The sequence below is a fragment of the Poecile atricapillus genome, chromosome 1 (assembly GCF_030490865.1).
Source record: "Poecile atricapillus isolate bPoeAtr1 chromosome 1, bPoeAtr1.hap1, whole genome shotgun sequence".
NCBI classification, from domain to species: domain Eukaryota; kingdom Metazoa; phylum Chordata; class Aves; order Passeriformes; family Paridae; genus Poecile; species Poecile atricapillus.
Window position 1 is genome coordinate 69,425,887 of NC_081249.1, and position 24,757 is coordinate 69,450,643.

General features: G+C 41.4%; 1 protein-coding gene across 1 annotated transcript in view; it reads left to right on the forward strand.

Annotated features, from left to right (window-relative positions):
* Window positions 1–401: 401 nt before the first annotated feature.
* The window catches only part of FLT3 (fms related receptor tyrosine kinase 3), a 43,953-nt gene continuing 19,597 nt past the window's right edge, over window positions 402–24,757 (forward strand). The window contains exons 1-8 of the mRNA XM_058829711.1: window positions 402–474; window positions 13,237–13,361; window positions 14,850–15,052; window positions 15,837–15,952; window positions 18,185–18,302; window positions 20,813–20,949; window positions 21,550–21,689; window positions 21,771–21,924. Of these exons, the coding sequence (XP_058685694.1) occupies window positions 420–474; window positions 13,237–13,361; window positions 14,850–15,052; window positions 15,837–15,952; window positions 18,185–18,302; window positions 20,813–20,949; window positions 21,550–21,689; window positions 21,771–21,924 (1,048 nt within the window). The 5' untranslated portion in view covers window positions 402–419. The remainder of the gene's footprint in view (window positions 475–13,236; window positions 13,362–14,849; window positions 15,053–15,836; window positions 15,953–18,184; window positions 18,303–20,812; window positions 20,950–21,549; window positions 21,690–21,770; window positions 21,925–24,757) is intronic.

The window sequence follows — 24,757 nt, forward strand, 5'->3', positions numbered from 1 at the left end:
TTTAGCTTGGCAAAACACTAGCTCTTCCCCTCATCAGGACTCGTAGAAATGATGCTTACTGCCAGCACATGAAAGCAGAAATTCTAACTGCTTCAAAAATAAGAATTGAAGTGAGACAGCAAAAAGTCTTCTGCACCAAATTTACATGAGAAAATATGTAAGTGTGAGCAAAGGACTCAAGACTGAGCAGCTGAAATGGAGGCAGCTGCTCAGTTTGGTGGAGGCATCCTCTGACAGAAGGAAGATGCTCCCCAACCCCCAGAGAGGCCCCTCCACGTCCCACAGCTGTTTCCTCAGGTCTCGAGCCCTCTCTTTTGAAGAAGTGGTTTCTCTGTGGGCAGTGACATGCACCCTTAAGGCAACCACCTGCAGGCTCAGTTTCACTTGTGGGTCCAGGGGATTGCAGGGCACCACCAGCCATGACAGCGAGCCGGCCCCACGGCTGCTCCGCTGGAATTCCACTTCAGCTCACAGGTGAGGTCTTCTCATTACACTCCTCAGGCCCTTTCATCTCCACTTCCCTCTCTCTCACTGCATCCCTTCACATATTTCCTTTCTTTATCCTTTGATTTCTTTTTCTCTTGAATCTTTTATTTTCTGTATCACCTTTCTTCTCTCTTTTGGTGATGCTTTTCTTCCTCCCATCACCCTTATCTCTCCCAGCCCATCCTGGCTTTTGCTCTTACTGCATCCGACACATTTTATGCTCATGGCAAAAACTATTTAAATTATTGATTTTTTTTTGTTGTTCTCTTTCTTCTGATGTAAATGTATTTCCTGCTGTTAATGCTAGCTTGACCTGAACACTTTTAATAATATACCTGCAATTTCCCACATAAATAATCTGTGAATCAGATATTTTAGTTCAGCAAAATATAATGGTGCATCATTGTCTTATCAGGTTTTGTTGTTGTTTAGTGATCTAAATAGAAGAAGGCATTATATTAATATATAGAATGTACCTTTGTTTACTCTTAAGAGTGAAGAGTTTTGGAATTTAAAGCTTGATTTCCTCTACTGAAAATCAGCCCAGCAGTTAACTGTTAAGAAAAAAAAGGAAATAGCATTTGCTTCTATCTCAAATGCCTGAAACTGTTTTTTTTCTAAAATTAATGGCTTGTTCCTATCAAAAATGATCTTGCTGATTCAAAATCCAGAACTAAGTGCATATTTTTCTCCTGATTGATATAGTTCTGATACACACCTGAGAAAGTTTGTTAACAACCTGTGGTCCATATTCAGCTCCATATACAGAGATAATATTATTTACTTCAAAGAGAAATTGTTAGGTATTATTCATTCATGGTTGAAAGTCTACGTGAGCTATTTGAAGAGAAGGCGGAGTAAAAATGAAAATGAATATTTTATGATCTCATGCTTTGCATGACTGCTGATACTACTAAGCAAACCCTGTCAAAGAGGGATTTCTGTGTTTTTTTCTTGACTGAGCTTTGCTACTTTTACAGGCTGCATAACAAAAGAAATAAAAATTATTAGCATCTGGGATGTGATGGTGCCCAAAGGCCCCTGTCAGCATGGCTAAGAGATGGTTCTGCAGAGAGCAAAAGGTGTGAGAACCCCATGATGTGATTATCCTCCAGGAGGACTGCTGTTCTTTCTGTTGAGACATTATTTAGTCAAGACAAGGTGTACAGGGAGGCAGTGTTTCTTCTTGTAAGGCTGGCTATTATAGGGGAAAAAATACAAATGCTTTTAGACATACGAAACAGCCAGGATCTGAAGCATCAGAGACAGAGTTGACAACAAAAATTCTGAGGACTGCTAGTTCCATACATGTCTCTAACAGATCACTCTTAAAAACAATTTTGTAAATAATGTTAACCATTTAATGAATTATATATACTTTCTTAAAAATGCCTATGTCCCCTTTAAGAATCTGTTGTCTAGAGATAAGACTGAGTAATAAATTGTGCAGACAACAGATGGTATCCGTATGATGAACCAGTATCATCAGAAGTGGCAACACGTAACCAGCAAAGGGAAGCTAAACTCTAATAACACCTGGAGGAAAATCTCCTCAATATCTTTACACTTAAGGCAGCAGGTCAGTCTTAAAATTACAAGCTCAGAACTGCAAAAGTTTCAAGAAAGAACAAGCACTGTGCCTGTGTTATTTGCTGGAAATAAATGCTCCCCAGCAGCAAGAAATTTAATTCCAAGAACTTCAGAAAACAATATATGCAATATATATGTAAATACAGCTATATACATTAAAAGCACTATTCCAGTTTCTCTTCTTACATACTTCTGGTCACCCCAAAAAAGAGTTTGTGGCTAAAGGGAATGTTATCCAGCATAAAATTAGCCTTACGTTGGTGGATGAGGTAGAAGCATGGATGGGGCCTGGGAGCAGAGGCAGTAGTAGTTTTGTGTTTTAAAAATTAGAGAATTTTATAAAAAGAAACTTTCACTGACCTTTCTCATTAGAGGAAGTTTTCCACTGAAAACTGCTCCTGCTCCCTTTTTTTTAATTGCACCCCTTTCTTACTGAGAGATGTTCATTAAACCAAAGAGAGAAATTAAGACATGAGAAGCTGCCTAAGATCTCCCTGTGGCTGACAAATGAGAGGAAATTGTATATGAGCAAGGACTGCAAACTCAGATCCCAGCAAGACACAGATTTGATTATGGTGTGTCTGACTGCACAAAAATTATAGGGCAATACTGTTGAGAATTCCCTCACAAAACATACCAGTGTCCATTACATTCCTATGGCAGAGATCCTGGAAAATATGAGATGGGCCAGCACACTTCTTTTGTAGGAGAACCCAGAAATATGTGGGAATCAGCCACCTGCAGGATCTGTTCAACTCCCAGCAATACCCTGATTTCTCTCCAACAAAACAGCTGACAAACATTCCAGAGCAAGTTCAGGCGCTGAGCCCTGCCACTGGCAGGAAGGTGAAATCAATGAGCACCCCAGGGGGAATCAAGTTTGATCTTGTTTCTTTCCCAAAACATGCAAAAACTTGGGTGCAAGCTGCTTGTGAATGTTGAATAAGGCCAGTACGTGGTCTGCTCACTCAGGGAAGCTGTTGGGCCCAACAGACCACACATTCATGGTCATCCATCACCGTATATTTCATGGATCAGAAGATAAGGTATCACTTCTGAAGATTCCTGAAGGTGAAAGGACTGTGAAGGAAAACAATTATTTTCCAATGGAAGTAAATGCCACTTAAAACTATGGGTGTTTAGATTCTTTTGAGGTTTGGAGCCGTTTGCTTTTCCCCTTCTTTTCTTCAGAAAATCCTTCTGGTTACCCATATTCCAAGCTACTGAGAAGGAGGAAGGTGCCCAGAATGCAGCCCGACTTCCTGGGCTGCCCCACATGTGTTGGATGGGTGCTGCTGCTGTGGCTGCTCAGCAGAAGCAGGTTTGTCAGCTGAGCAGAGCTGTGGGAATCCTGTCCTGCTGCAGCATCCATTTCAGGAGCCACTCCTATAATGACCCCCAGAATAATATAGCATGGAGCACCTCCTGTTCACAGGCTTCTGAAAATGCATCTCTCAAAATTCCTGGAATTTCATGAAACTCACATTTCAGCTGAGAAGCTGTTTTAGATCACTGGGTTGATTTAGGTTTTCTGAAAATCTTCTTTTAAAACTGCTGAAAAAAATGAGCAGGGCAAACAGACAGAAAAGGTAGCTTATTGCCTGGTTATTTAGCTCTGTTAGTGTTGTAAAAGTAAGACAGTATTTACTCCTTTGGTGGTAGATAAGATTTCTAATGTGTGAGATACAAGGGCTAGTTTGAAAAGTGATTTATTGTTACAACATGCTCTATAAGGAATATGTTGGATTTTACATTTGTACAGCTGATTTGGAATTGAAATTATTTTTAACCCTAACCTCCTAATGAGACAAATTAGAAGAACTAGTATTTATTTTGTTAATTTTTACCATGGTTAATTCCGAATAGCAACTATACTTTTTCAAATACCTTAGATTTATTTTTGTCTTTTTTCATTTTGCAGCAAAATTGTTCTCTCCCACTCTCCCTCTTTCTGTCCATTCTTCCTCCATACACATCTCAGGCCTTCTGTGTTCCCTGCTCATCATTCCCTCTTTCAGGAAAGTAAGGACAATATCATCTAATCTGTTATAGAAACCTGTTTTCATTTAAAAGGGAAGTTTTACCGTACTAGGATGACAAGGAGTATCAGTTCATCTGCCATCTTCTGTTTTCATTTCTGTTTCAGGCAGATCTTTTTTCTCTTTCTTGAATATGTGTGAGGACTCTTATACCTTTACCTTTAGATACTTAAGTTAAAGTAGCCTTTGCTTGCAAGAAGTTAATAATTCCACTAATGTCAGTAGAAGTGCTAGAGTGTAATGAGACTGGAGTACTTAAACACAGAGCAGTTAGGGGAAAAAAAAAAGAGTTAAAGCAAACTTACTTATGTCATTAGATGAGACAGATCTGTTTACCTTACTTCAGGGTTGTCTATCCAGCTTCTTAATAGCACAAACATGCCATTCTCATGAACAAACATCCTCTAGAGAATAGTCAAGGATAAGGACAACCCAATGCCACTTTCTGATTCATGGGAGACCTCTGTGGTGGCACCACACCAGTGCTTCTTTGCCCACTAAATTATGCAGTTGTTCACACAATCACAGCAGGGTTGAAGAAAGGACCTCTGGAGGTCACTTGGTCCAACCCCACAGCTCAAGTGGAGCTGCCTAAAACCAGCCGCTTAGGATCCTGTCCAGGTAGCATTTCAATACCTCTGAGGGTAGAGACCACAACCTCTCTGGGCAATGTGTGTCCATGTTTGGTCACTCACATGGTGGAAAAGTCTGTACTCATTGCCTCTGTGTCACTGGGCACAACCAAAAAGAGCCTGGCTCCATCCTCTTTGCACCCTCCCTTCAGGTGTTTGTACCTCTGAGCCTTTTCTTCCCTGCACTGAACAGTCCCAGTTCTCTCAGCCTTTCCTCATTGGAGAGATGCTCCTGTTCCATAATCATCTCTGTGGCACTCCACTGCACTTTCTCCAGTGTGCCCATGTCTCTCTTAGACTGAAGGAACCCACAGCTTGGCACAGGACTCCAGGTGTATCCTTGACAGTGCTGAACAGTGGCAAAGGACCTCTGCCTGCTGGCAAAACACCTCCTAACATGGCTTGTGGCTCCTTGTTCACCATACTTAGTGGGGTGAAAAGGTAATGTGGGAGCTGAGAAGAAGCTCTCTTGAGAGCATGGAAGATGTGAACAAGAAGCAGAAGAAGAACCAGCCACAATGTAGGCTCTTCCTCAGAGAGGTTGCCATGGTAGCTGAGGCTCACTGTGTTTTCAGCCACTTTTCAGCCACTTCCCAAAAAAGGGTGTTCTCAGCAGTTCCAGTTATTCTTTGCAAACTGGATCACAAGTGGCTGGAATGGCCCCAAATGTGGCTAAAGCAGCAGGGATTTCCCTGTGAGCACCAGCCTGAGCAGTCAAACTAGGTTGTTATTCTTCCTGACTTAATGAATGCTGAAATCACAATGCTTATCACAAGGCATGGTTTGGATATCAGTCTGTAATAACGTCAATAGGAAAATTAATCAATAACACTGGATATGTAATAGTATCATGTGAAAAATACATCTGCACTTCCTCTCATTGTTAGCTTATTTTTGCTACATAAGGCACTGAATCTAACATACCTGTAAGGAATCAGTAAAGAACAGGAGTATCTGCTGACTCACAGCTACCTGTTCTTTGGGGCAAATTTTTGTCTGTTTTTCCAACAGAGGAGTGTAAAATACATGCCCTGTGTGATATCTTATTTGAAAAGTTCAGCCACCTCAATTATTCCTTGATAAAATCTCTATGTAATTTATAAGTTGTCTGCAATGAGCCATAGGCTGAGTTGCTGACTGTCCTCCTCTAAGAAGATAGGTATTAGCACTGAAAAGCATAATTGTATCTAAAAGATGAAGCTTGCTGAAATCTGTACCAAAATTTCTTAGGACATAACAAGACAGAGGAAAAATTGAAAACAGTGACCAAATCATTAGGTATTTATTTTAAAAAACATGAAAGAGCAAATTTATTGCAGCTTTTTTCATCTGGGGCCTGAAAATGGAGGGTTCATAAAAAGATGAGGAAAATTTAAAATGCAGAAAAGAAATTTGTGGACAGAGTTTTCCCCATTGCTTGTGACTGTTGAAGTAGGTGGGTCTTGGCAGTAGTTTTCTGAGGCAGATTGAGGAAACTTCTCCATTTCTTGTATGTTGAAGAAGATCTTTTAGATTAAGGCACAGATTAAATTTGGAAGAACTAGGGAAGCAAACTTCTTAGGAAAGGCAGTATGGTTTCACTACAGAAACCAACATAAAATGGATGTTATCAACCAGTTATCAACCCTTTGCTGAGACTTTCATTGGATGCATAGAAATGGTTTACTCACTGTGACTACAAGTTCTAGCTTAATCTCTCTTCTGAAAAAACACTTTTCAGAACACTATAATAAACAGGGGCACAAACTACAAAAAGGTGTTCTTCTGAGAAAGAAGTTTTTACTGTATGAGTTGTTCTTAGGAAAAGAAAACCCAAACCTTTTTCTTTTTTTTTTTTTTTTTTTTTTTTCAAAATCAGAGAATCATAGAATCACTTTGGTTGGAAAAAACCTCTGAGATTATCAAATGCAAGCAGTAATCCAGCACTGCCAAATCCACCACTAAATCAAGTCCCGAAGTGCTACATCTGCACATCTCTTAAATACCTCCAAGGATGGTGACTCAACCACTTCCCTGGGGCAGCCTGTTCAAACTTTCTCAAAGAAATTTTTTTCCTGATACCCAGCCTAAATTTCCCTTGATATAATTTGAGTCCATTTCCTCTCATCCTTTTATTTGTTACCTAGGAGAAGAGTCTGATCCCCCAGCTTACCACACTTTCTTTAAGGTAGTTGTAGAGAGCTACTGGGTCCCCCATGAGCCTTCTTTCCTCCAGGCTAAACTCCCTCAGCCGCTCCTCATCAGACTTGTGCTCCAGAGCCTTTCCTAACTTTTTAAAGTATTTTTAAGCTTTCTGTCTTTCAATAAAAGAATAGAAAATGTTTGCTGGAGACTGCAGGGAAAAAAAAAATATAAGAAAATAAAATCAGTCATCAGAGATTTAACTAATGCATGAAAGAATTTAAAAGGAACTCCTGTGCCACGTTTTGTTCCCTAAGAATATAAAAAGCAGGGCGTCTCCTCTGCAATCACACAGGAGCCAGAATTGGGCGAGTTGGGGGTCGGCGCCGGGCCTGTATCCCGACGGCAGTCCCTCAGGAGCGCCGGGGTGCGCGGGATGTGCGGGGTGTGCGGGATGTGCGGGATGTGCAGGATGTGCGGGATGTGCGGGATGGTGCGGGATGTGCGGGATGTGAGGGGTGTGCGGGATGTGAGGGGTGTGCGGGATGTGAGGGGTGTGCGGGATGGTGCGGGATGTGCAGGGTGTGCGGGATGGTGAGGAATGCGCGGGATGGTGCGGGATGCGCGGGATGGTGAGGGATGTGCGGGATGCGCGGGATGTGCGGGATGTGCGGGATGCGCGGGATGCGCGGGATGCGCGGGATGCGCGGGATGTGCGGGGCCGCAGCTCCCCCTGCCGCCCGCACGCCCCGCCGCTGCTGCGTCTCCCCGCACGGACACTGTCCCGGGACAAAGAGCGCGGAGTGCCAGCGCCTGCACCGGGGGCAGGAACTGGAGAGGAGCCGGGCAGGCGGGGGAGCAGGTAGTGGCAGATGCAGGCGGAAAAATAATCCTCGCGAAAGGCTGCGGGCCACGGCAAGCAAGACTGGCAAGCCACCGTAACATTCCAGGATGTTGTATAGTATCCGTGTTGGGCCCCATTATTAGTTTTTGACTCTGTACACAGACCCGAATTGAGCACTTTCTGAAACCACACGACCTCCCCTGCTCCACTCTTCTTGCTCAGTGATTCAAGTCTAGAGATTCTTGTCCCCTCCCTCTAAACCCTCACACAGAGCTATCACACTCTATAGGCTTTCCTTTCCATCTCAAATCTCAATCATGCTTGAGCATGACTGTGAATAATTAAATCAATTCACGTGACATTTATTGTAATTAACTGGTAAGACCAGATAAATGACTGCTCCTGACCCAGACATACCCCAGCCAGTGTTACAACAGCTGGTCACAATTAGCATGAGCTGCAGCAGAGCCATCTTGTCACCCACCTTGCTTGTTAAACCTTGTTCTAACATGGTTATTATTCCAAAACACAAAAAAAAACCACCTCTGGCCCCATCATCATATGAGAAAAAACTCACAAGGGGCATATTTTTCTGAGATAGAAGTTATTTAAGCTGAAAGGATGAAGATGCTGAGGAATGTGCATCTTTTTGCACACTTGCTGTGCACTTGATGTGCAAAAAGATGAGGAAGGTCAAAAGTTAAGTTTGATGGGAGAGAAATGAGATATGGTTAAAAGTAAGGAATTAATTTAAGATCACTTCTTTTTGCCTGTCCTGCCTCCCCCTGATTGTTAGCATATTTGTATTGAGTACAATTCTCACTTCAGGATCCACCACTTTAAGGGAGATTTCAGAAAAAAGTTACCACATGCAAAAGTGGGAGTTTTAAAGAGTTAATGAATGAATATGAAGCTCATCCATGCCACTACTTTCTGGCAAGTCATGACTTTTTTTTTTTCCTGGAAAAAAAAAATTTCCTGGAAGAAAAGGTTCATCTGCCTCCCCTGATCACAAAGAAAATTTTGGAAAGTTGATCCTGAGATTCACACCCATTAGACATAGTCAGAAGCCAAATAAGACCCAAATCATAGTTTGCTTTATGTAAATCTTCTGAGCTGTAAAGCAGGGTGGAAGATTGTTCTATATCTAGGAAAGGCCTGACTGCTATGTAAAATATTAAACACCCTGAGCTGAACACAAATACAAAATGCATCCCTTGGTATGAAGAGAAAGGTTTTAATCTTTCACTGTTCTCCAGTTCCCAAGCTATTGTGTTCCTGGTAAACTCAGACTTTCAGCATATTTTGGAGTGGTTTTCCCAGTCTTCCAAAGGCTACTTTTGTCACCCCCCCCCCCCCATTTGAAAATAAAATTTTGGAAGCAGATGCTTTTATCTGATAGCTGAACTATAGCTTAAACCGAGCTTCTCGGTTTGGTATCTCTCCAGGAGATTCAAGCCTCTCTTGTCAGCACCATAACACTTAAGCTCCCTTTTTGCCTTTTACAGGCATTTCCCCAAGCATGTGCCAACACTTTTTTATGAAGTCTTGGCTCTGTCTATGGCAACTAGATGTTTGTCTGACTGAAGTGAGAACAAGATTTCTCCTGTTGCCTTTATTTTTGTATCACCTATAAAAAGATAATGAAGATAGAAAGCAGAAACAAACATTGTTCAGAGGCAGCAATTTACTTTCATTTCAGCTTCACTCTAGTTCAGCAATAGACAATATGATTATGCATGCTACATATTTGATATTCTTTACCCTGTGCTTTCAGCCTCTGCAGATCTTAATTTGGGTTTTCAGGAAGATGACTGATGTGCAGACCATAACAGCAGCCCTTGAATAGGTCAGATAGAAGCTGGAAGATCAAGATGGCAAGCCAGAGCATTACCATTTTCCCAATGTTTCTTTTCCTGACTTTACTTTTTCTGAAAGGCTCATTCATGCTCTGATCTTTTGTTTTGTCCTGTACAAGTCTTGAAGATTTACACAAGTTTAGGCTACTCTATATCATGTAAATACTTCTTACTATCATATTACTCATTTGTTTCTCACTGTGAATCACTTGGAATCACGTCAGGTTCAAAACATCCTTCCTTACCCTGAAAACCTTCACAGGGTAAAGGTACACCACAGCAGTGGCAAGCTGTTGCAGTTGCATGAAAAGGAGTCCCATTTTCACCTACACATGAGGGTGTCAGGGTGCTCACTACTTCCAGCAGAGTCCCACATACCATCCTTTATTGATGCAGTTCCAGCTCATCAGACACTTTGTTTGCATGTCTCACTCACAGTCTGGTTGCTACAGCTGTCTAACTTTTAGCTGCAAATCTGCTCCCTGTTGGTGTTTAAATACATCCTTCCCTTTTCTGCTGTGGCCTTAGGAATCCCTGAAACAAGGCAACATGAGCAAAGTAGAGTAATGCCATACTGGGATACACTGGCTTAACTTGTACAATCAGAAGTTAAAATTATTCACAAATCAGAAACCAAAAGCAAGGGAATGCTCAGCAAGCCAAATGAGTTGAGCTTTTGAGGTCATATTTCCAGGTGGTTTCTGCTGGTGTGTTTTAGAAATCAGAGGACATAGCTGGGTTTCCATCAGCTAAATTCCTGGCCATAAGCCAAGTGAAAGGTCTCTGCTTTAAAAAGGGTAAAAGCAGAATCAGCCAACAAACCAACAAAAGTGAAGAAAGCTGAGCAGAGAAGGACTTGGTGAAATGCTAAGGATGGAGCAACCTGAGTTGCACTGATGGAAGGAATTCAGCATGCTTGGTGTAAATACCTAATGCATACCTGCCTTTCAGCTGCTCTCTGGCACTCCCTGTCTCAAGAAGTGCCATTATTATTTTTATAGTCAATGGATGGAGATACATGTCTCCACAAAGAAATCACGTTCATCTTTCTTAGGGATGACACAAAGGGTTTTAATATGCAAAAGCAGACCATTGCCTGTGCATGTTGTGGAAAGGTGGCACCCAAAATGAAGTATATGTTGGGTGCCTCAATGAGAAAGACTCAGCCTTAATACGCTTTGGCAAGGAGAAGAGGTTGTCAAAGTGTTGCCAGCTCAGAGCTCAGACAGTTCCAGAAGACACAAATGGCAAGGAGGAGATGGCAACAACTCTTACTAATTTCTTCCTGCTTCCAGTTTTGCTCCTTCATTGCCTGCAGAAAGAGACTCATCATATCCATCCTTCAAGTACTTTTTGATATATTTACCTTTTTTCCTTCTTTCAACTCTGCTTCTAGCTTTATGTGCAACCATCTCAGGAGCTGAGGGGGGGAAAAAAAAGAAAACAAAGTAAAAAGCCAAGGCCTGAGGGCATAAATCTTTCAGGTTGCCAGGAGAAAGATGTTATTTTATGATTCACTGCTTATTTGTAATGTTGACGGCTGGCTTTAGGGAATTAATGGAAATCAGACACATTTCACCCAGCCAGTTATACAGTTGTACTTCTGTTTGGTGTAGTGGTGGGTACATGGTTACTGTAGCTCCTTTAAGGCTAGAAGATCACCTTTGAATCTGCAGTCCCTGCAGAAAGGCTTATAGGAAGCATTCTGGAGCGATGATGTCTTTGAGGAATCAGCAGCTTTCCCATGCTGCTCTTTAAGCCTAAGTATAAAGGACTTCTGCTACTCGGGGCATCTGCAACTCCTCTGGGCAGCCTCATCCAGTGCCTCAACACCCTCCCAGTCAGGAATTTCTTCCTAAGATTTAATCTGAACCTGTCCTCTTTCAGTTCAAACAGTCCCCTTTGCGTATCACTACATGCCCTTGTAAAACTTTCCTCTCCAGCTCTCTTCTTGCCCCCTTCAGGTGCCTGCAAAATGCTAGAAGGCCTCCCCAGAGCCTTCTCCAGGCTAAATAACCCCATATCTCTCAGCCTGTCTCCATAGCAGAGGTCGTCCTGACCTCTGATAATCTTTGTGGCCCTCCTCTGGACACCCTCCAATGACTCCATGTCCTTCTGTGCCCCAGAGCTGAACACAGCACTCCAGGTGGGGTCTCACAAGAGCAGAACAGAGGAGCAAAATTCCCTTCCTTGACCTGCTGCCCACGCTGCTTTGGATGCAGCCTAGGATGAAGTTGGCTCTCTGTGCTGCAAATGAACACTGCCAGCTCATGTTGAGCTTCTCATCCACCAACACTCCTGAGTCCTTCTTCCCAGGGCTGCTCTCAATCCACATTCCACACAGCCTGTGTTTGTGCTTGGGATTGTGCTGACCAAGGTGCAGCACCCTGCACTTGGTCTTACTGAACATCATGAGGTTCCCACAGGCTCACCCCTCAAGCCAGCCCCGGTCCCTCCCTTCTCTCCAGTGTGTTGACTGCAGCACACAGCTTGATGTCATCAGCAGACTTGCTGAGGTGAACTTGATTCCACTGTCCATGTCATTGATAAAGATGTTAAACCACGTTGGTTCCAATTCCGACCCCTCAGGAACACCACTGCTCTCTGCTTGGACATCAAGCCATTGACCATCCAGCCAATTCCTTGCCCACCAATTGGTGCTTCTGTCAAATTCACGTCTCTCCAGTTTAGACACAAAATTTCATGCAGGACAGTGGCCAATTCTTTGCATGAGTCCAGGTAAATGATGTCAGTCACTCTTCCCTCACACACCAAAGCTGCAACCCCATCATAGAAGGCCACCAGGTTTGCCAGGTGCCATTTGCCCTTAGTGAAGTCATGTTGGCTGTCACCAGTCACCTTCTTAGTTTCCATGTGCCTTCTCATAGTTTCCAGGGAGACCTGCTCCATGATCTTGACAGGCACCAAGACTGCTTGTCCTGTAGTTCCTTGGTCTTTTTTTTTTCCCCTTTGAAAAGAGGACTTATGTTTTCCCTTTTCCTATTAGTGGGAATTTCACAGGATTGACACAGCTTCTTAAATATGATGGATAGGAGCTTACTTCCTCTGCCAGCTCCCTCAGGATTCTCAGATGCATCTCATCAGGTCCCATGGACTTGTTCACCCTCTGGTTCCTTAGATGTTTTCAAATCTGATCTCCTACAGCAGGCAGTTCTCTATTTTCCCAGTGCTTGCCTTTGCCAGTGCTTGTGTGGGAAGGAAGGTGCATGATCATTCTCCATCTCACAGTGGGCAAACACTGACCTGTGCGTCAGAGTTTGGTGCTGCAGGGTTTGGTGCTTTCCAGCACAAGGATGAAAAAGGGAAGTGCAAGAGATCATCTGTGTTTGGTAACGTTGTTTCTAAAGGAGCCTCCATAACACAAAGTGGTTTTTGTCTTTAGGCTTTCTCTGCACTATCATGGGACATACTTCTAAAGTGTGATGTGCCTGTGCTTTTAAAAGGTTTTCCAAATAGAGCTTCCACTCAGCTCCAATACACAAATGCAGAGTTAGCAAATTCATAACGTATGTTTGTATATTCAGTTTGTTTATTTTTAAAAAGATGTAATCTTTTTACAGTTTCATTGTATTTTAACTAAAAATTACTTTCCCATAGCAGAGATATAGATTTTATTGCATATGTTTTCTATTTCTATTTTGCAGTTTTTGTTGTGACAGCAGTTGCTTTCACTTCTGCAATGACTCAAAATACATCTGAGATCACGTGTGGGTTTATCAGTCAGAAGGATGAAGGTTCAGGAGCACCAGAGACATCAGTATCTCCTAAGGTGATATAATAGAGAACAAGTTGCTTATAAAATGTTCCTATCCATTCCAGAAATACCTTCCCAGGCACTTACAAAACCCTAAACCTTTAGAATGTGAGGGCATCGCAGCCAAAATCTCCAGTGTTATGCCAAATATAGCTGCAGAAGGTTAGAGGGGTATATATCTCACAATTCATACTTTGAAACTGTGAATAGTTAAGTACCAGTTTTCTCTAAAACTGGCTCTTTAATTGATATCTTGATGTTATCTTGTATCAGCATGCCTGAATATTGCTGAATATTGCTGGCAACATATCAGTGTAAAAATATATATGAAAATAAGTGCCCTTAAGAGAAGGAGACTGCCAAGGCCATGGTGTGTGTGTGCCATGGCTGCTGGGACTGACAGGGAAGCTGTACCAACCTCTATTCCCACCACCAAAGCCCATAAACTCCTACCAGGTCCAAACCTTGACTTAGACACCACAGCGGAACGATGAATCAAATACAATTTTATTTTCTTCCCTTCTGACTCAAAATGGTAGAAAGCAAGGTGGAGGTGATGTGTAGCTGAGACCTGTGGTTAAAGTATTTCCTGAGGATTCTTGTTTCAAGGGAGTCTTATGAAACTTTTTTCTTTCCTGAACAAATAAATCAATAATTCAAATAACAAATGAAGGTATAGCAGCCAAAGCTGTGCTGTCCTTGTATCTGACAAGACAGAATATGGCTGTTATTTCTAAGTACTTCTCAGGTCAAGAGAAAGGAAAAAGGAGAGAGGCATGAGAAGAACCTACCAAATAAGCAAAATGGGGATGCAGTGAACTCTGTCCTTTCATAAATTTACACTGGATAAAATTCACCCAACAAAGCAAGCTCCTCTTCAGATGGAGCTACTTACTTGCCACCTTTTTCTGCAGTTTATCTTAGAGACTCATAAATCCGTTGATGACTTTCAGAATGACTGTGGAAGATTCTGCTTCTGTTTGCAATTCTCCTTTAGCTGTACACAGGGGTGGGGAAATGAAAAATATGACAGCGTCCAGCCCAAATATTCCTTAACCTTGTAAAGCCCCCAAGGAGTTGAGGAGCAGTCTAGCCAGATGATGCAGTGACAAGCAGTGAGATGATAAAATAAACCAAACATTCTGACCCTGCCTTTGCATCCAAGTTGCAAGAAAGATTTTATTACAGTTCTGTGTCTCCCTATGGTTCTAAATAACAGGAAACAAAATCAAGTGCAAAGAATAACCTGTATCACTAGCTGAAATTATCATGGCTCTGGCTAAGATTGTTCTGTGGTGTCTGTCTAGAGAACAGAATTGACTAATTCAACATGAACCCTATAGAGTTTCCTCATGCAGTAGAATTCAATATATTTATTAATATGTTGGGTGGTAGAAATGAAAAAAAGAGCATCCTTTAAAAATATTTGAATACCAAAAAAAAAAAAAGCAAATAAATCTAATTGCTAATAAATACCTAACAGTCTATCGTCCTGCATTGCAGGTTTCTAATATTTTAGAAGATCTTGGGTGTTACTTAAGTTTTCAAGGAACAGAGAACATCTACCAAGCAACTAAAAATGTGGAAGTCAACATATTTGAAGATATTGAACTAAGAATAACAATGAGCATTTCAAATATCATTTCATGCTTTTGGTTTTTTAAAAAGAGCAAAGCCTGTAAACTTTCTTTTGACTCAGAGAATAGGTAAGTCAAGGGATGTACTGGATCAAAGATCCTTTAAGAGATCTTTTCTTTTAGAATGCAAATTGAATGTTTTCTGTGACTGTGCCTGTGTTTGATTTCATGTTTTGCATTATCTTTTTCAGCCTCTTAATCCTTAACTGTTGTCACCCAGCAGCACATTACTGATTGTCATTTAAGTCAATGTACACATCTGAATCATAAAACCAAGAACACTTTAAAATAAGCTTGTTCTTTTAATTTGTATGGCATCATGCATAGGGAACCCCAGGCACTCTCTGACAGTGATGGATTTGAGCTTTGCCATGCTTGTGAGGAAAAATTGTGATTTTATAGTCAAAGAAACAGAGGCATGGAGAATTATGTGACTTTTAGGATCACAGCGCAGATCAAGAACAACAGTGACAGCATTCTAACTCTCACAGCCAAACCTGGACTGGAACCTGAGAAACTGCATAATTGCCTCCTCATGCAAAACTTGTAGAATGAGACTGTAGGTAAAGCATTTGTCTGTGGAGCTCCTGAATTGCCTCAAGCTCAGGAAGGTCATCCTTCCCAATGCTCAGCACTGAGCATATGGTACTATGGTTCTAAACTCCTGTGTGCTGCTTGTGTAGGAAGACACATTAGGGAAGTATTTCAGGTTGAAAGGCACTATGTAAATAATGAATGCCAGTGTCTTTGAAGGGTTTTTGCAAGCACTAAAAGCTAACATTTAATTGTGTGTGCTGCATATTACCTTCTTCATATTAGAGCAACAAACACAACTTTACTTTCTGTTTTATAGATATATTGCATCTTTGGCTTTTTCCCAAATAAAAGAAGGACAAGCTGGAAAATACACCCTCTTGGTCACGAGTAAGACTGGCAATTACACAGTAGTTGTGCCTGTTCTCATCAGAAGTAAGTATGTCTACATGAAAGGAGTCATTCCATCAGTAGGTGCAAGGGCAGAGGCTCAAGTTCAGTCAAAGCGATGAAGCTTTCATGTGCTGCACTTCAAGCTTCTTCCTAGATTAGCATAGCACTTGGAGCTGTCTTTGGAGGCTGAAGTCAGAACTACAAACTATGTGAGAGTCAGCTTTCTCTAGTCAATAAACCATGCAAATGAACAAATAAAGATGTAAATTTGCAGAAGCTTTCTTCTCCCCCCGTGAAAAATTCCCCTCTGTGTCAAAAGGGACAGATTGCTGGTGTCTTTTTTTGTGCTTTCAAGGCTCATGGGCTAGATTTGTTAGCTTTCATTTTAACCTGTTAATTGTTGGGTTTGCTAGCTGGGTTGTGATCTGGACCAGATGAGGATGTGCCCTTGATATTCTGGGCACACTTTGACCTGCTGTCAGTTTTTCACTTGTGCCTGCTGCTGGTTCTCTCACTTCTCTCACTGCTTTTACAATTCTGGGTGGCAAGAGGTACGCTGAGGAAAGGAGAAAGGAAAGGTCCCTCTTCTCAGTGCTAGCTTTCACTTGTTCATTGTCTTTTAAAGCAAAACACATCAGTTCTGCAGCTCCTCAACACAAGCATGCTAGAGAAGCTGAGGTTTTAGCTGCTGTTAAATACTTATGACAGAGCACCTGTGAGGTGCAACTTCTTAAAAGGCTCCCAGTGGGAGTAGATTTGATTGAGTTTTCTCAGGGTTCACACAAGAGATACCTCTGATGCAAAGGCAACAGCTGCAACAAAGTGCAAGCTTCTGTTTCCAACTAGGGGTGTCGAAATATATCTCAAAAAAAACCCATAAACAAGCATGGTGGCATGATTTTTTAACAGAAAAGGAAGATTATATTATTTTGTTTGGAGAGGGATAAATTTAAAGTTTAAAACTCCAAGAAGAAATTTCAAAGGTAAAGCCTCAATCCAAACAGCTGAAAGACTAGCAAACCCTTCCAGGTTTAACAAGAGCTCTTACTTGTCTTGATTTTAATAAACTGTGACTAATCAATATTTGTTTTTCCCTCTTTATTGGTTTTTAAAGTATTTCTTCTGCTTATTTTTTTTTTCTCTCTCTGGTGTCAGAAAAGTCACCTCTAATCTTTCCTTGTTTAATTTGGAAACTTACTGCATACCTCAATTATAATTTTAACAGCTTCGTTGAGGGGACAAGGTATTAAACTTTTCATTAAGAATTGCCATCTCTATATCAATTAGGCTTTAGAGGTAAAAAGTGTTATTACATATGCAAGCAAGAATAGTTTGAAACAATGTCAGTAAAGGTCTTTTCCATATCAATTGCTTGGATTGCTTTCTCTTTGCTCGTGTGAATTTAATGCCATAATTACATTTCTTATAAAACACTTTAGGCTAGATGTGAATCCTTCAATTTGGAAGTGAATCTCTGTAGGTAAAGAAAACCTCTTGGCCTATTCTATAAGATATAAATGAAGAAAGAAATTACAAAGCCATGAGGATTACTTTCACCTTAGCACATCGCCTTGCCTGCAACAGAAGTATGACTGAGGAAAATGTCACTTTTACATGTGGCAGCTGCAATTTCATTGTAAGATGACTTAAAACAGGACTCAGTGCTTTTCATTTTGAGTCAAAACTTTAGTAGTTTTCATACATTAATTTTTTTGTTCCTAGTCCAGGTCTGTGCCTGAGAAGTTCAGGTTTCTGGAAATTGTCTCGGAATTATTTCCCTCTGGGTTACAGATGCAGGGGTAGAGGAGGGTAGAGAAGTTTGCTGGTTATCAGAAGTCATTATCACCCCTTCTGTCTCCATTAAGTATCTGATCTGACTGAGCAAACCCCATTTTGTGTACAGATTTTGTAGTCTCAACAGATACTCCAGCAAAGGACTGGTTTAGGATGTGATTTCAAAATCACAGGTGCTCCTGTTCAGTGAAATGAATAGCAAGCACAGCAAATTAACACCTTTCAGTATCAGTCTCAGGATTATTCCTTGGCACATAGAGGCAGGCCTCTGGTACAGGGAAGCTGTGCGTTTAGCAATCAAGGCTAAAAGGCTCATGAAACCAACCCACAATATGCCCAGGGCTAAATCATTTTCTGTTCCCTCGGTACTGAAACTCCTGAAACAAATCACAGCTCTGTAACTTTATGTACTACAAAATGAGCAAAACACTGTTTCAAAATTATTTCAGCTTTCTTAAACATTTGCATGATTTTTATCAGAAAAACCAGCCAAACCCTATTTCAGGAAAAGGGAAAAATCAGATTCTATCAAGTGCATATCTGAGAGCTACCCTCAGGCCTCTGTGGAATGGATATTCTGCAAAACACCTGAAAAGAGGTATGTGTATGTTTATATGCATGTTGAATCTCTAGACCATAAGTTTGCCATCTTCTGAAGAAAAAGTGACAGGGTGAGAAGAAATGACCTCAAGATGTGACGGGGGAGGTTTAGATTGTATATTAGGAAAAATTTGTTCTCTAAAAGGGTTGCTAAGCACTGGAACAGGCTGCCAAAGGAAGCAACTGAGTCACCATCCCTGGAAGTGCTGAAAAAATGTGTAATGTGGCACTTTGAGACCTGGTTTAGTGGTGAACATGGCAGAGTTAGGTTGACGGCTGGACTCAATAATCTTAGAGGTCTTCTCCAACCTTAATGATTCTACAATTCCACACTGCTTAGTGTACCTACTGAGCTGGGGAGATAACTGAAGAAGAGCTTTTGATTCAGAATTTTTGGAGATGGGCCCTGCTGGTTGGCACACCCGCTGCTGGTTGAAAACTAATGTCCATGTGATCCACTTTTGGAGTGCTACAACAGATTTTTCCTAGAAATTTTGACAGCTGTGCTCTTTTGGAAATTGTGGGCTCTTGGATTTAGAAATGTTATTCCGGATTCATATTTTGATGTCACAAGAGCAAATCAAAGGCATCTTGTTTCCCTCCAGTTTTAAATTTGAATCTTACAGTCATAGAACACTTTGGATTGGAAAGGACATTTAAAGCTCATTTTTAAGTCTAAGTGCACTACAATATGCAGGTACATCTTCAACAAGATCAGGTTCCTCAGAGCCTTGACCTTGAACGTTTCCAAGCATGGGGCATTTGCCACCTCTCTGGCAACCTGTGTCGGTGTTTCTCCCTCGTCATAATAAAAAAACCATACTCCTTATGTCTAGTCTAAATTTATCCTCTTTCAATTTAAAACCGTTACCCCTTGTCCTATGGTAACAGGCCCTACTAAAAAGTTTATCCTGATCTCACTGATAAACTCTCTTTAATTACTGGGCAGCAGCTGTAATGTCTTCCCAGAGCCTTCACTTCTCCAGGCTGACCAATCCCAGCTGTCTCCACAGGAGACGTGCTCCAGCCCTCACAACTTCTTTGTGTCCTCCTCTGGACTGTCTGCAGTATAGCCACGTCTTTCATATGTTGAAGGCCCCAGAACTGGATGCAATCCTCCAGGTGGGGTCTCATGAAAGTGGAGTAGGGGGGCAGAATCTCCTCCCTTTACCTGTTGGCCACACTTCTGTTGATGCAGCCGAGAATATGATTGTTTTTTGGGGCTGAAAGTGTACATGGCTGAATCAAATCCAACTTTTCATCTACCAGTTCTCCCAAGTCCTTCTCAGCAGGGCTGCCCAAGGTCTGTTCATGCCCCAGCCTGGATTGATACCAGGGATTGCCTTGACACAGGTGCCAGCACCTTGTGCTTGGCTTTGTTGAACTTCATGTTCAACATGTTCACGGGAAACCTTTTTCCCCATAGGCCCACCCGCCTCTTGAACTTTTCCAGGTCCCCCTGGATGCTATCCCATCTCTCATGTGTGCCACATGTGTACCACACAGCTTGGTGCCATCTGTAAGCTTCCCACTGTCTGTGTCATTGATGAAGATTTTAGTCCTGATCCCAGTACAGAGCCCTGAGGGGCCTCGCTTGTCTCTGAGGGCCAACTGGACACCGAGACATTGACCACTGCTCTCTGAATGCAACCATCCATCCAACCAAAGTCTCATTCCCCAAACAGCCCACCCATCAAATCTGTATCTCTCCAGTTTAGAGAGAAGGATGCTGGGGGGGAAGATGTCCATTTTTTTTACAGAAATCCAGACAGATGGCATCTGTTACCATTCCCTTGTCCACTGATATTATCACTGCATCACAGGAGACCACTAGGCTGATCAGGCAGGATTGCCCATGGTGAAGCCAAATAGCTTCCCTGTGTCTTAGCAGAGCTTCTAGGAGGGTCTGTTCTTCCCAGGCACAGAAGTGGGGCTGACAGGTTGGCAGTTCCCATGGTCTTCCTTTCTACCTTTTTTAAATGATGCAATGTTTCCCTTTTTCCAGTCACTAGGTGCTTCACCAGGAGCATTAGAGCTGAGAAGACAAGGGATCATGATTTTGTGAGCTAAATAATGTTTCCAATTCTATTAATATATAAAGCTCACTCTATTAACAGAAGCAATAATATCTTTCTCTGCAGCATGGCAGTTTCGGGGTCTGGATCTCATAATAGCCTCTGGATTTGCAGCACCTCCCACCACTGGGAAATCAGAGATGTGGTGTGAAAGCTCAGCCTCTATGATTTCACTATTTTCTGGATTTTAATCATGTCATTACCTGTCTAAGAAACAGTTTGAGCATATTCAGGTCATTTCAGCCCACATTTATGCCTAGGCTGTGACATTTTTGTTTTCTTATCTTCACCTTTCCTAGTTCCTTTTTATTCAATATGTGAGATCCAGTTTTCCCACTATTGTTTGCATATTCTCATGGTTTGGAGATTTATCAGATTTATTTGCTTGAGGTTAACCAAATGAGTCAATGAATAATTATGGTTGTAATTGCAGTTGCCCTTACAAAAGGCATGAAGAAACTGGAGAAATAGATGGCATCCAGATGGTGCAACATGAATTATTTCAAACTTACATATGGTGCTGCGCAGTTAATGTCCTGGGCAGAGAATGCACCAGCCTCTTCACAATAGGTAACTTCCCTCTAAGGTTTACGTGCATGTGAGCTCAATCCTGCTGCTGAATTTAGTTGCACTGCCCATATGAGCATGATTTCTGGTCTAAGCTACTTGTTTTTAATCACTGCAATAAAGCTAACAGTGAATATGATTGCTCTGTCACATGTTTAATATGACCTAGTTCCAATAACTCGTTGTGGTCTCTGTAAAAAGCTTCTTGCCTTTCTACATTTGCTATACTTGTATTGACTTTTTGTTCATGCTTTTAGAACTGTGTGCGTGGAAAAGCTCTCCAAAGTGTTGTCAAACATATATATTTATATATAATTATTAACTAATATATGCAATCAGGTTTGCTTGCCTGTTTTTTTACAAAACCACACCCTGATCTAAGCTCTATGCTGCATTGTGCCCTAGAGGTGTCTCGTGAATCATGACCAAATTTGTTTGCAGTGATCTAAATCCATGAAGGTTACTAATTTAATGATTATGGTAATTACCATGACAATGTAAAAATTAATATCTATACAGCATTAGCAGAAGAAATGTTGATCTAACTGAGCATTTTCCAGGCAAAGTGATTGTTGTTTCAATGTCTATGTTTTGGTTTTGTAGATTTAAATGAAAGACAAGCAGCACCTTTACCTGAACTACTACTTAGGGTCGGGGAACCATTGCTGATCAGATGCAGAGCTGTTCACCATAATTATAAATTCAGAATACAACTGTCTTTTGAAAACAGAGAAGTTTATCAGGTAAAAAGACAGGGCATATTTTAAAATTCGTTGTATTGGGCACTATCAACTGATTAAATGTGAATCTCTGTTGAAAACCAGGGCTACTACTCTGAAGGGTTAGAATATCAAGCAAACTTCTCAGCAATTCGGATCCAGCATGTGTTTGCTCCAGCAGCAGAAAGAAATGACAGTGGACATTACACCTGTTCTTCTACTGCTCATCTGAATCAAACTGCTTTGATCACAGTTCTAGGTAATTCCAGTCCCTGGTGTTAATTTTGTCTCTCAGTTGTTTTGTTTTGTTTTCCATGTATCCATTCTTTACTTGCAGATATGCAGTGTATGTTTATAGCTCCCTTGCTAAGGAAGAAGTCTGTTTGCACTTACAAACAATCCAGGAGAGCCAAAAGATTAATCTGAACTGAGTCATTCTGGTACCTGAATACAATTAACCTTTTCTTTATATTGCTTTTCAAATAATTCCCTTTAAAATACAGTACTTTTAGAAGTGAAATGAAATGGCACTGTTTAGAGGTGCAGTCTGTATGATTGTTTCAATGGGATCTCCTAGAAACACAGGCTGGGATTCATCTCATATGTTGCTGACTCTCAGCCAGTGTGCCACAGAGTGGTAATTTTAAAAAGCAAATCTCATTCTGCTTAAGCAACATGCTGATTTAAAAGCCAGCAGTGTTGAATTTAGCTGAGTGCAGTCTCAACTGCAAACTTTGTTTCTCAGGTGGAAATAATAGACAGATAGGCCTAGGTCTGGAAATAAGGCATAAAAAGTAAAGCTGTAGGTAGGACCACACTGCTGGAGTAGGTAAGGGGTGTAATTTAATGATTATGTGCCTGGAGTTGGAGCTTCTAGCTCTGAAAACCAAGGCTCTCTGAAGCAGTCATCATATGTTTGACCTTAGATGTAGTTGCTCTCAGGGTTTACAATACCTAGGCTAGGAATGGTAGGAAGTGAGAATACTTACCTCAGTCACTACAGAAATTACTTTCCCCATGTGATATCCTCTTTTCAGCTTCTGCCTACTACTGAGCGGGAAGTTCTCTTGTCATTTACAATAACTGAGTACGATACCTGTGCATTTTCTCTGCACACATCTCCTTAGTAAACAGGAACATAGAGGTGAGGGTGTACTGTAGGGGTAGGGAAAGATCCTCTTTTTTTATCAGTAGCTGTGCATAGGTCAGAAATAGTGGCTTCTTGGATCTGTGAACTATCAGGTGTGAGCATGACTGACAGTCAGAGAGAACATTTGGGTCACTGTCCCTGGAAGGCTGTACTTCTGATCAGGGTATATTTTTCACTGCAATGCACCAAACTTTATTGATTGTCTGTGCCCTTCTTAACACCCCTAATGCTAACAAAACTTCTAAGGGTTCACTGTCTTTGTGATGAAAAAATGTATTTGTTTACTTACATGGTGGATTAAAGTGGCTGATGTTGACATACCAAGCTAACAGCTGTGCTTCTCTCTCCAAGGTTCTACAGGAATATCCTGTGCTTCTGATCCCAGCATTTAGCCTTATGTGTTGATGACAATCACTGTGGGCGTGAATTTAAGCTGACAATGCTGATTCCATTTCAGCAGTGATACAGATACAGATTTCACTCGGTTGCCCATGTCTTAGGGTAGCAGTTTCTGAAACAATCAGCATCCCACCTTAAAACCATTATTGTGCATGATTCAATGCCTGTAGCTTCACTGGGAATCATCATGGTGTAACTTAACCAAGACAAAAGTGATTTGGTTGGCACACACTCCATTGCCTGGGGAGCCTGGCTACTATAGCTATATGGATGGGTGTTCTTTGAATCTCTAATAATGCCTTGCAGCCAGACAGCTTCACTTTGCTCTTTGGTAATTGATACCTCACCAATTTATCCCATTTTGTGTGACCTTCGGGTCAGGCAGGGTGGTTAGGCCACTTCAAAGCACAGCAGAGATCATGCCAACTACTGCAGCTGCGAGGCTCTTTGTTATTGCAGATCTTATATTCAGTTTCCACCAGTGTTAAGAATTTTTAGCACTATGAAATCTTACTTTAGGACTACGTAAGTTATTTTGCAGCACATTATATTAAAAGCAAAAAATAAAGAAACATGAGCAACATAGAGACTTGTTTGGTCTTGAGAGTTTCATCTCACCTCTTTGTCATTGCTAAGTGTAAATAGTCAAAAATACACTTAAACCTGCCAAAAATCTTAAACCAAGAAATAATATGTCATTTTCTTCCACCTCCAATAAAGAAACTACTTTTTTTCTCAGTTGTTTTCTGGAGAAATGGCATATACTGCTCCAAGGTCCTTACATGCTCTCTGGAGAAAGCCTTCACTCTTGGCTGGTTGTGTTGTTAACAGTACACTCAGAGACAATATTCTGCCTGGAAGGATGAGGACCAAAAGATGAAGGCTCCATGTATAAAATCAATAAGCTTTTAATACCAAAAAATAGGAGAGCAGTCATGAAAGCAATAGTTTCTTGTTTTGAAATACTGAAATGTTTGTGGTTTTTAAGGGAGTTTCCATGTAGTAAGTAGGCTAAGACAGATAAAACATGCCAAGCAGAATATAGGGTTACAATCAGAAGAAAAACACTCAAAAGGAAAAAACAGGTCCAGCAACATTTTTATGGTGTGTTTTTTCACCACGTAGCTGATTTAACACCACCACAGGTTTTTCAGAGGTTTTACAGCCCTTGGAGATACCCAAACCAAACAGGACATGGCTCTGGGCAACCTCATCTAGCTGGACCTGCTCTGGGCAGGAGTTAGACTACATATATCTTCCAGGGTATATGGTTCTGTGACCTTTACAGAGTTGATCCTAGCACCACTGGTGTCTTTAGAACAGCTTCCTCCACCACATGTCTGCTGTTCAATCTCTTTGGGCAGGATTTGTTCCAAGCCATGAGACATCCAGTCCCAACAGTGACTTTGGTTCCTTCAGCAGTCAGTGCCAAAAAATGGTATTTCCAGAATCAGCTCAGTACATCTTTGTTATCTTCTGCTTTAGGGTGGGATACATCTGAATATGTCTTTTTCATCCCACTGAGTTTATCAGAGGTCCAAAC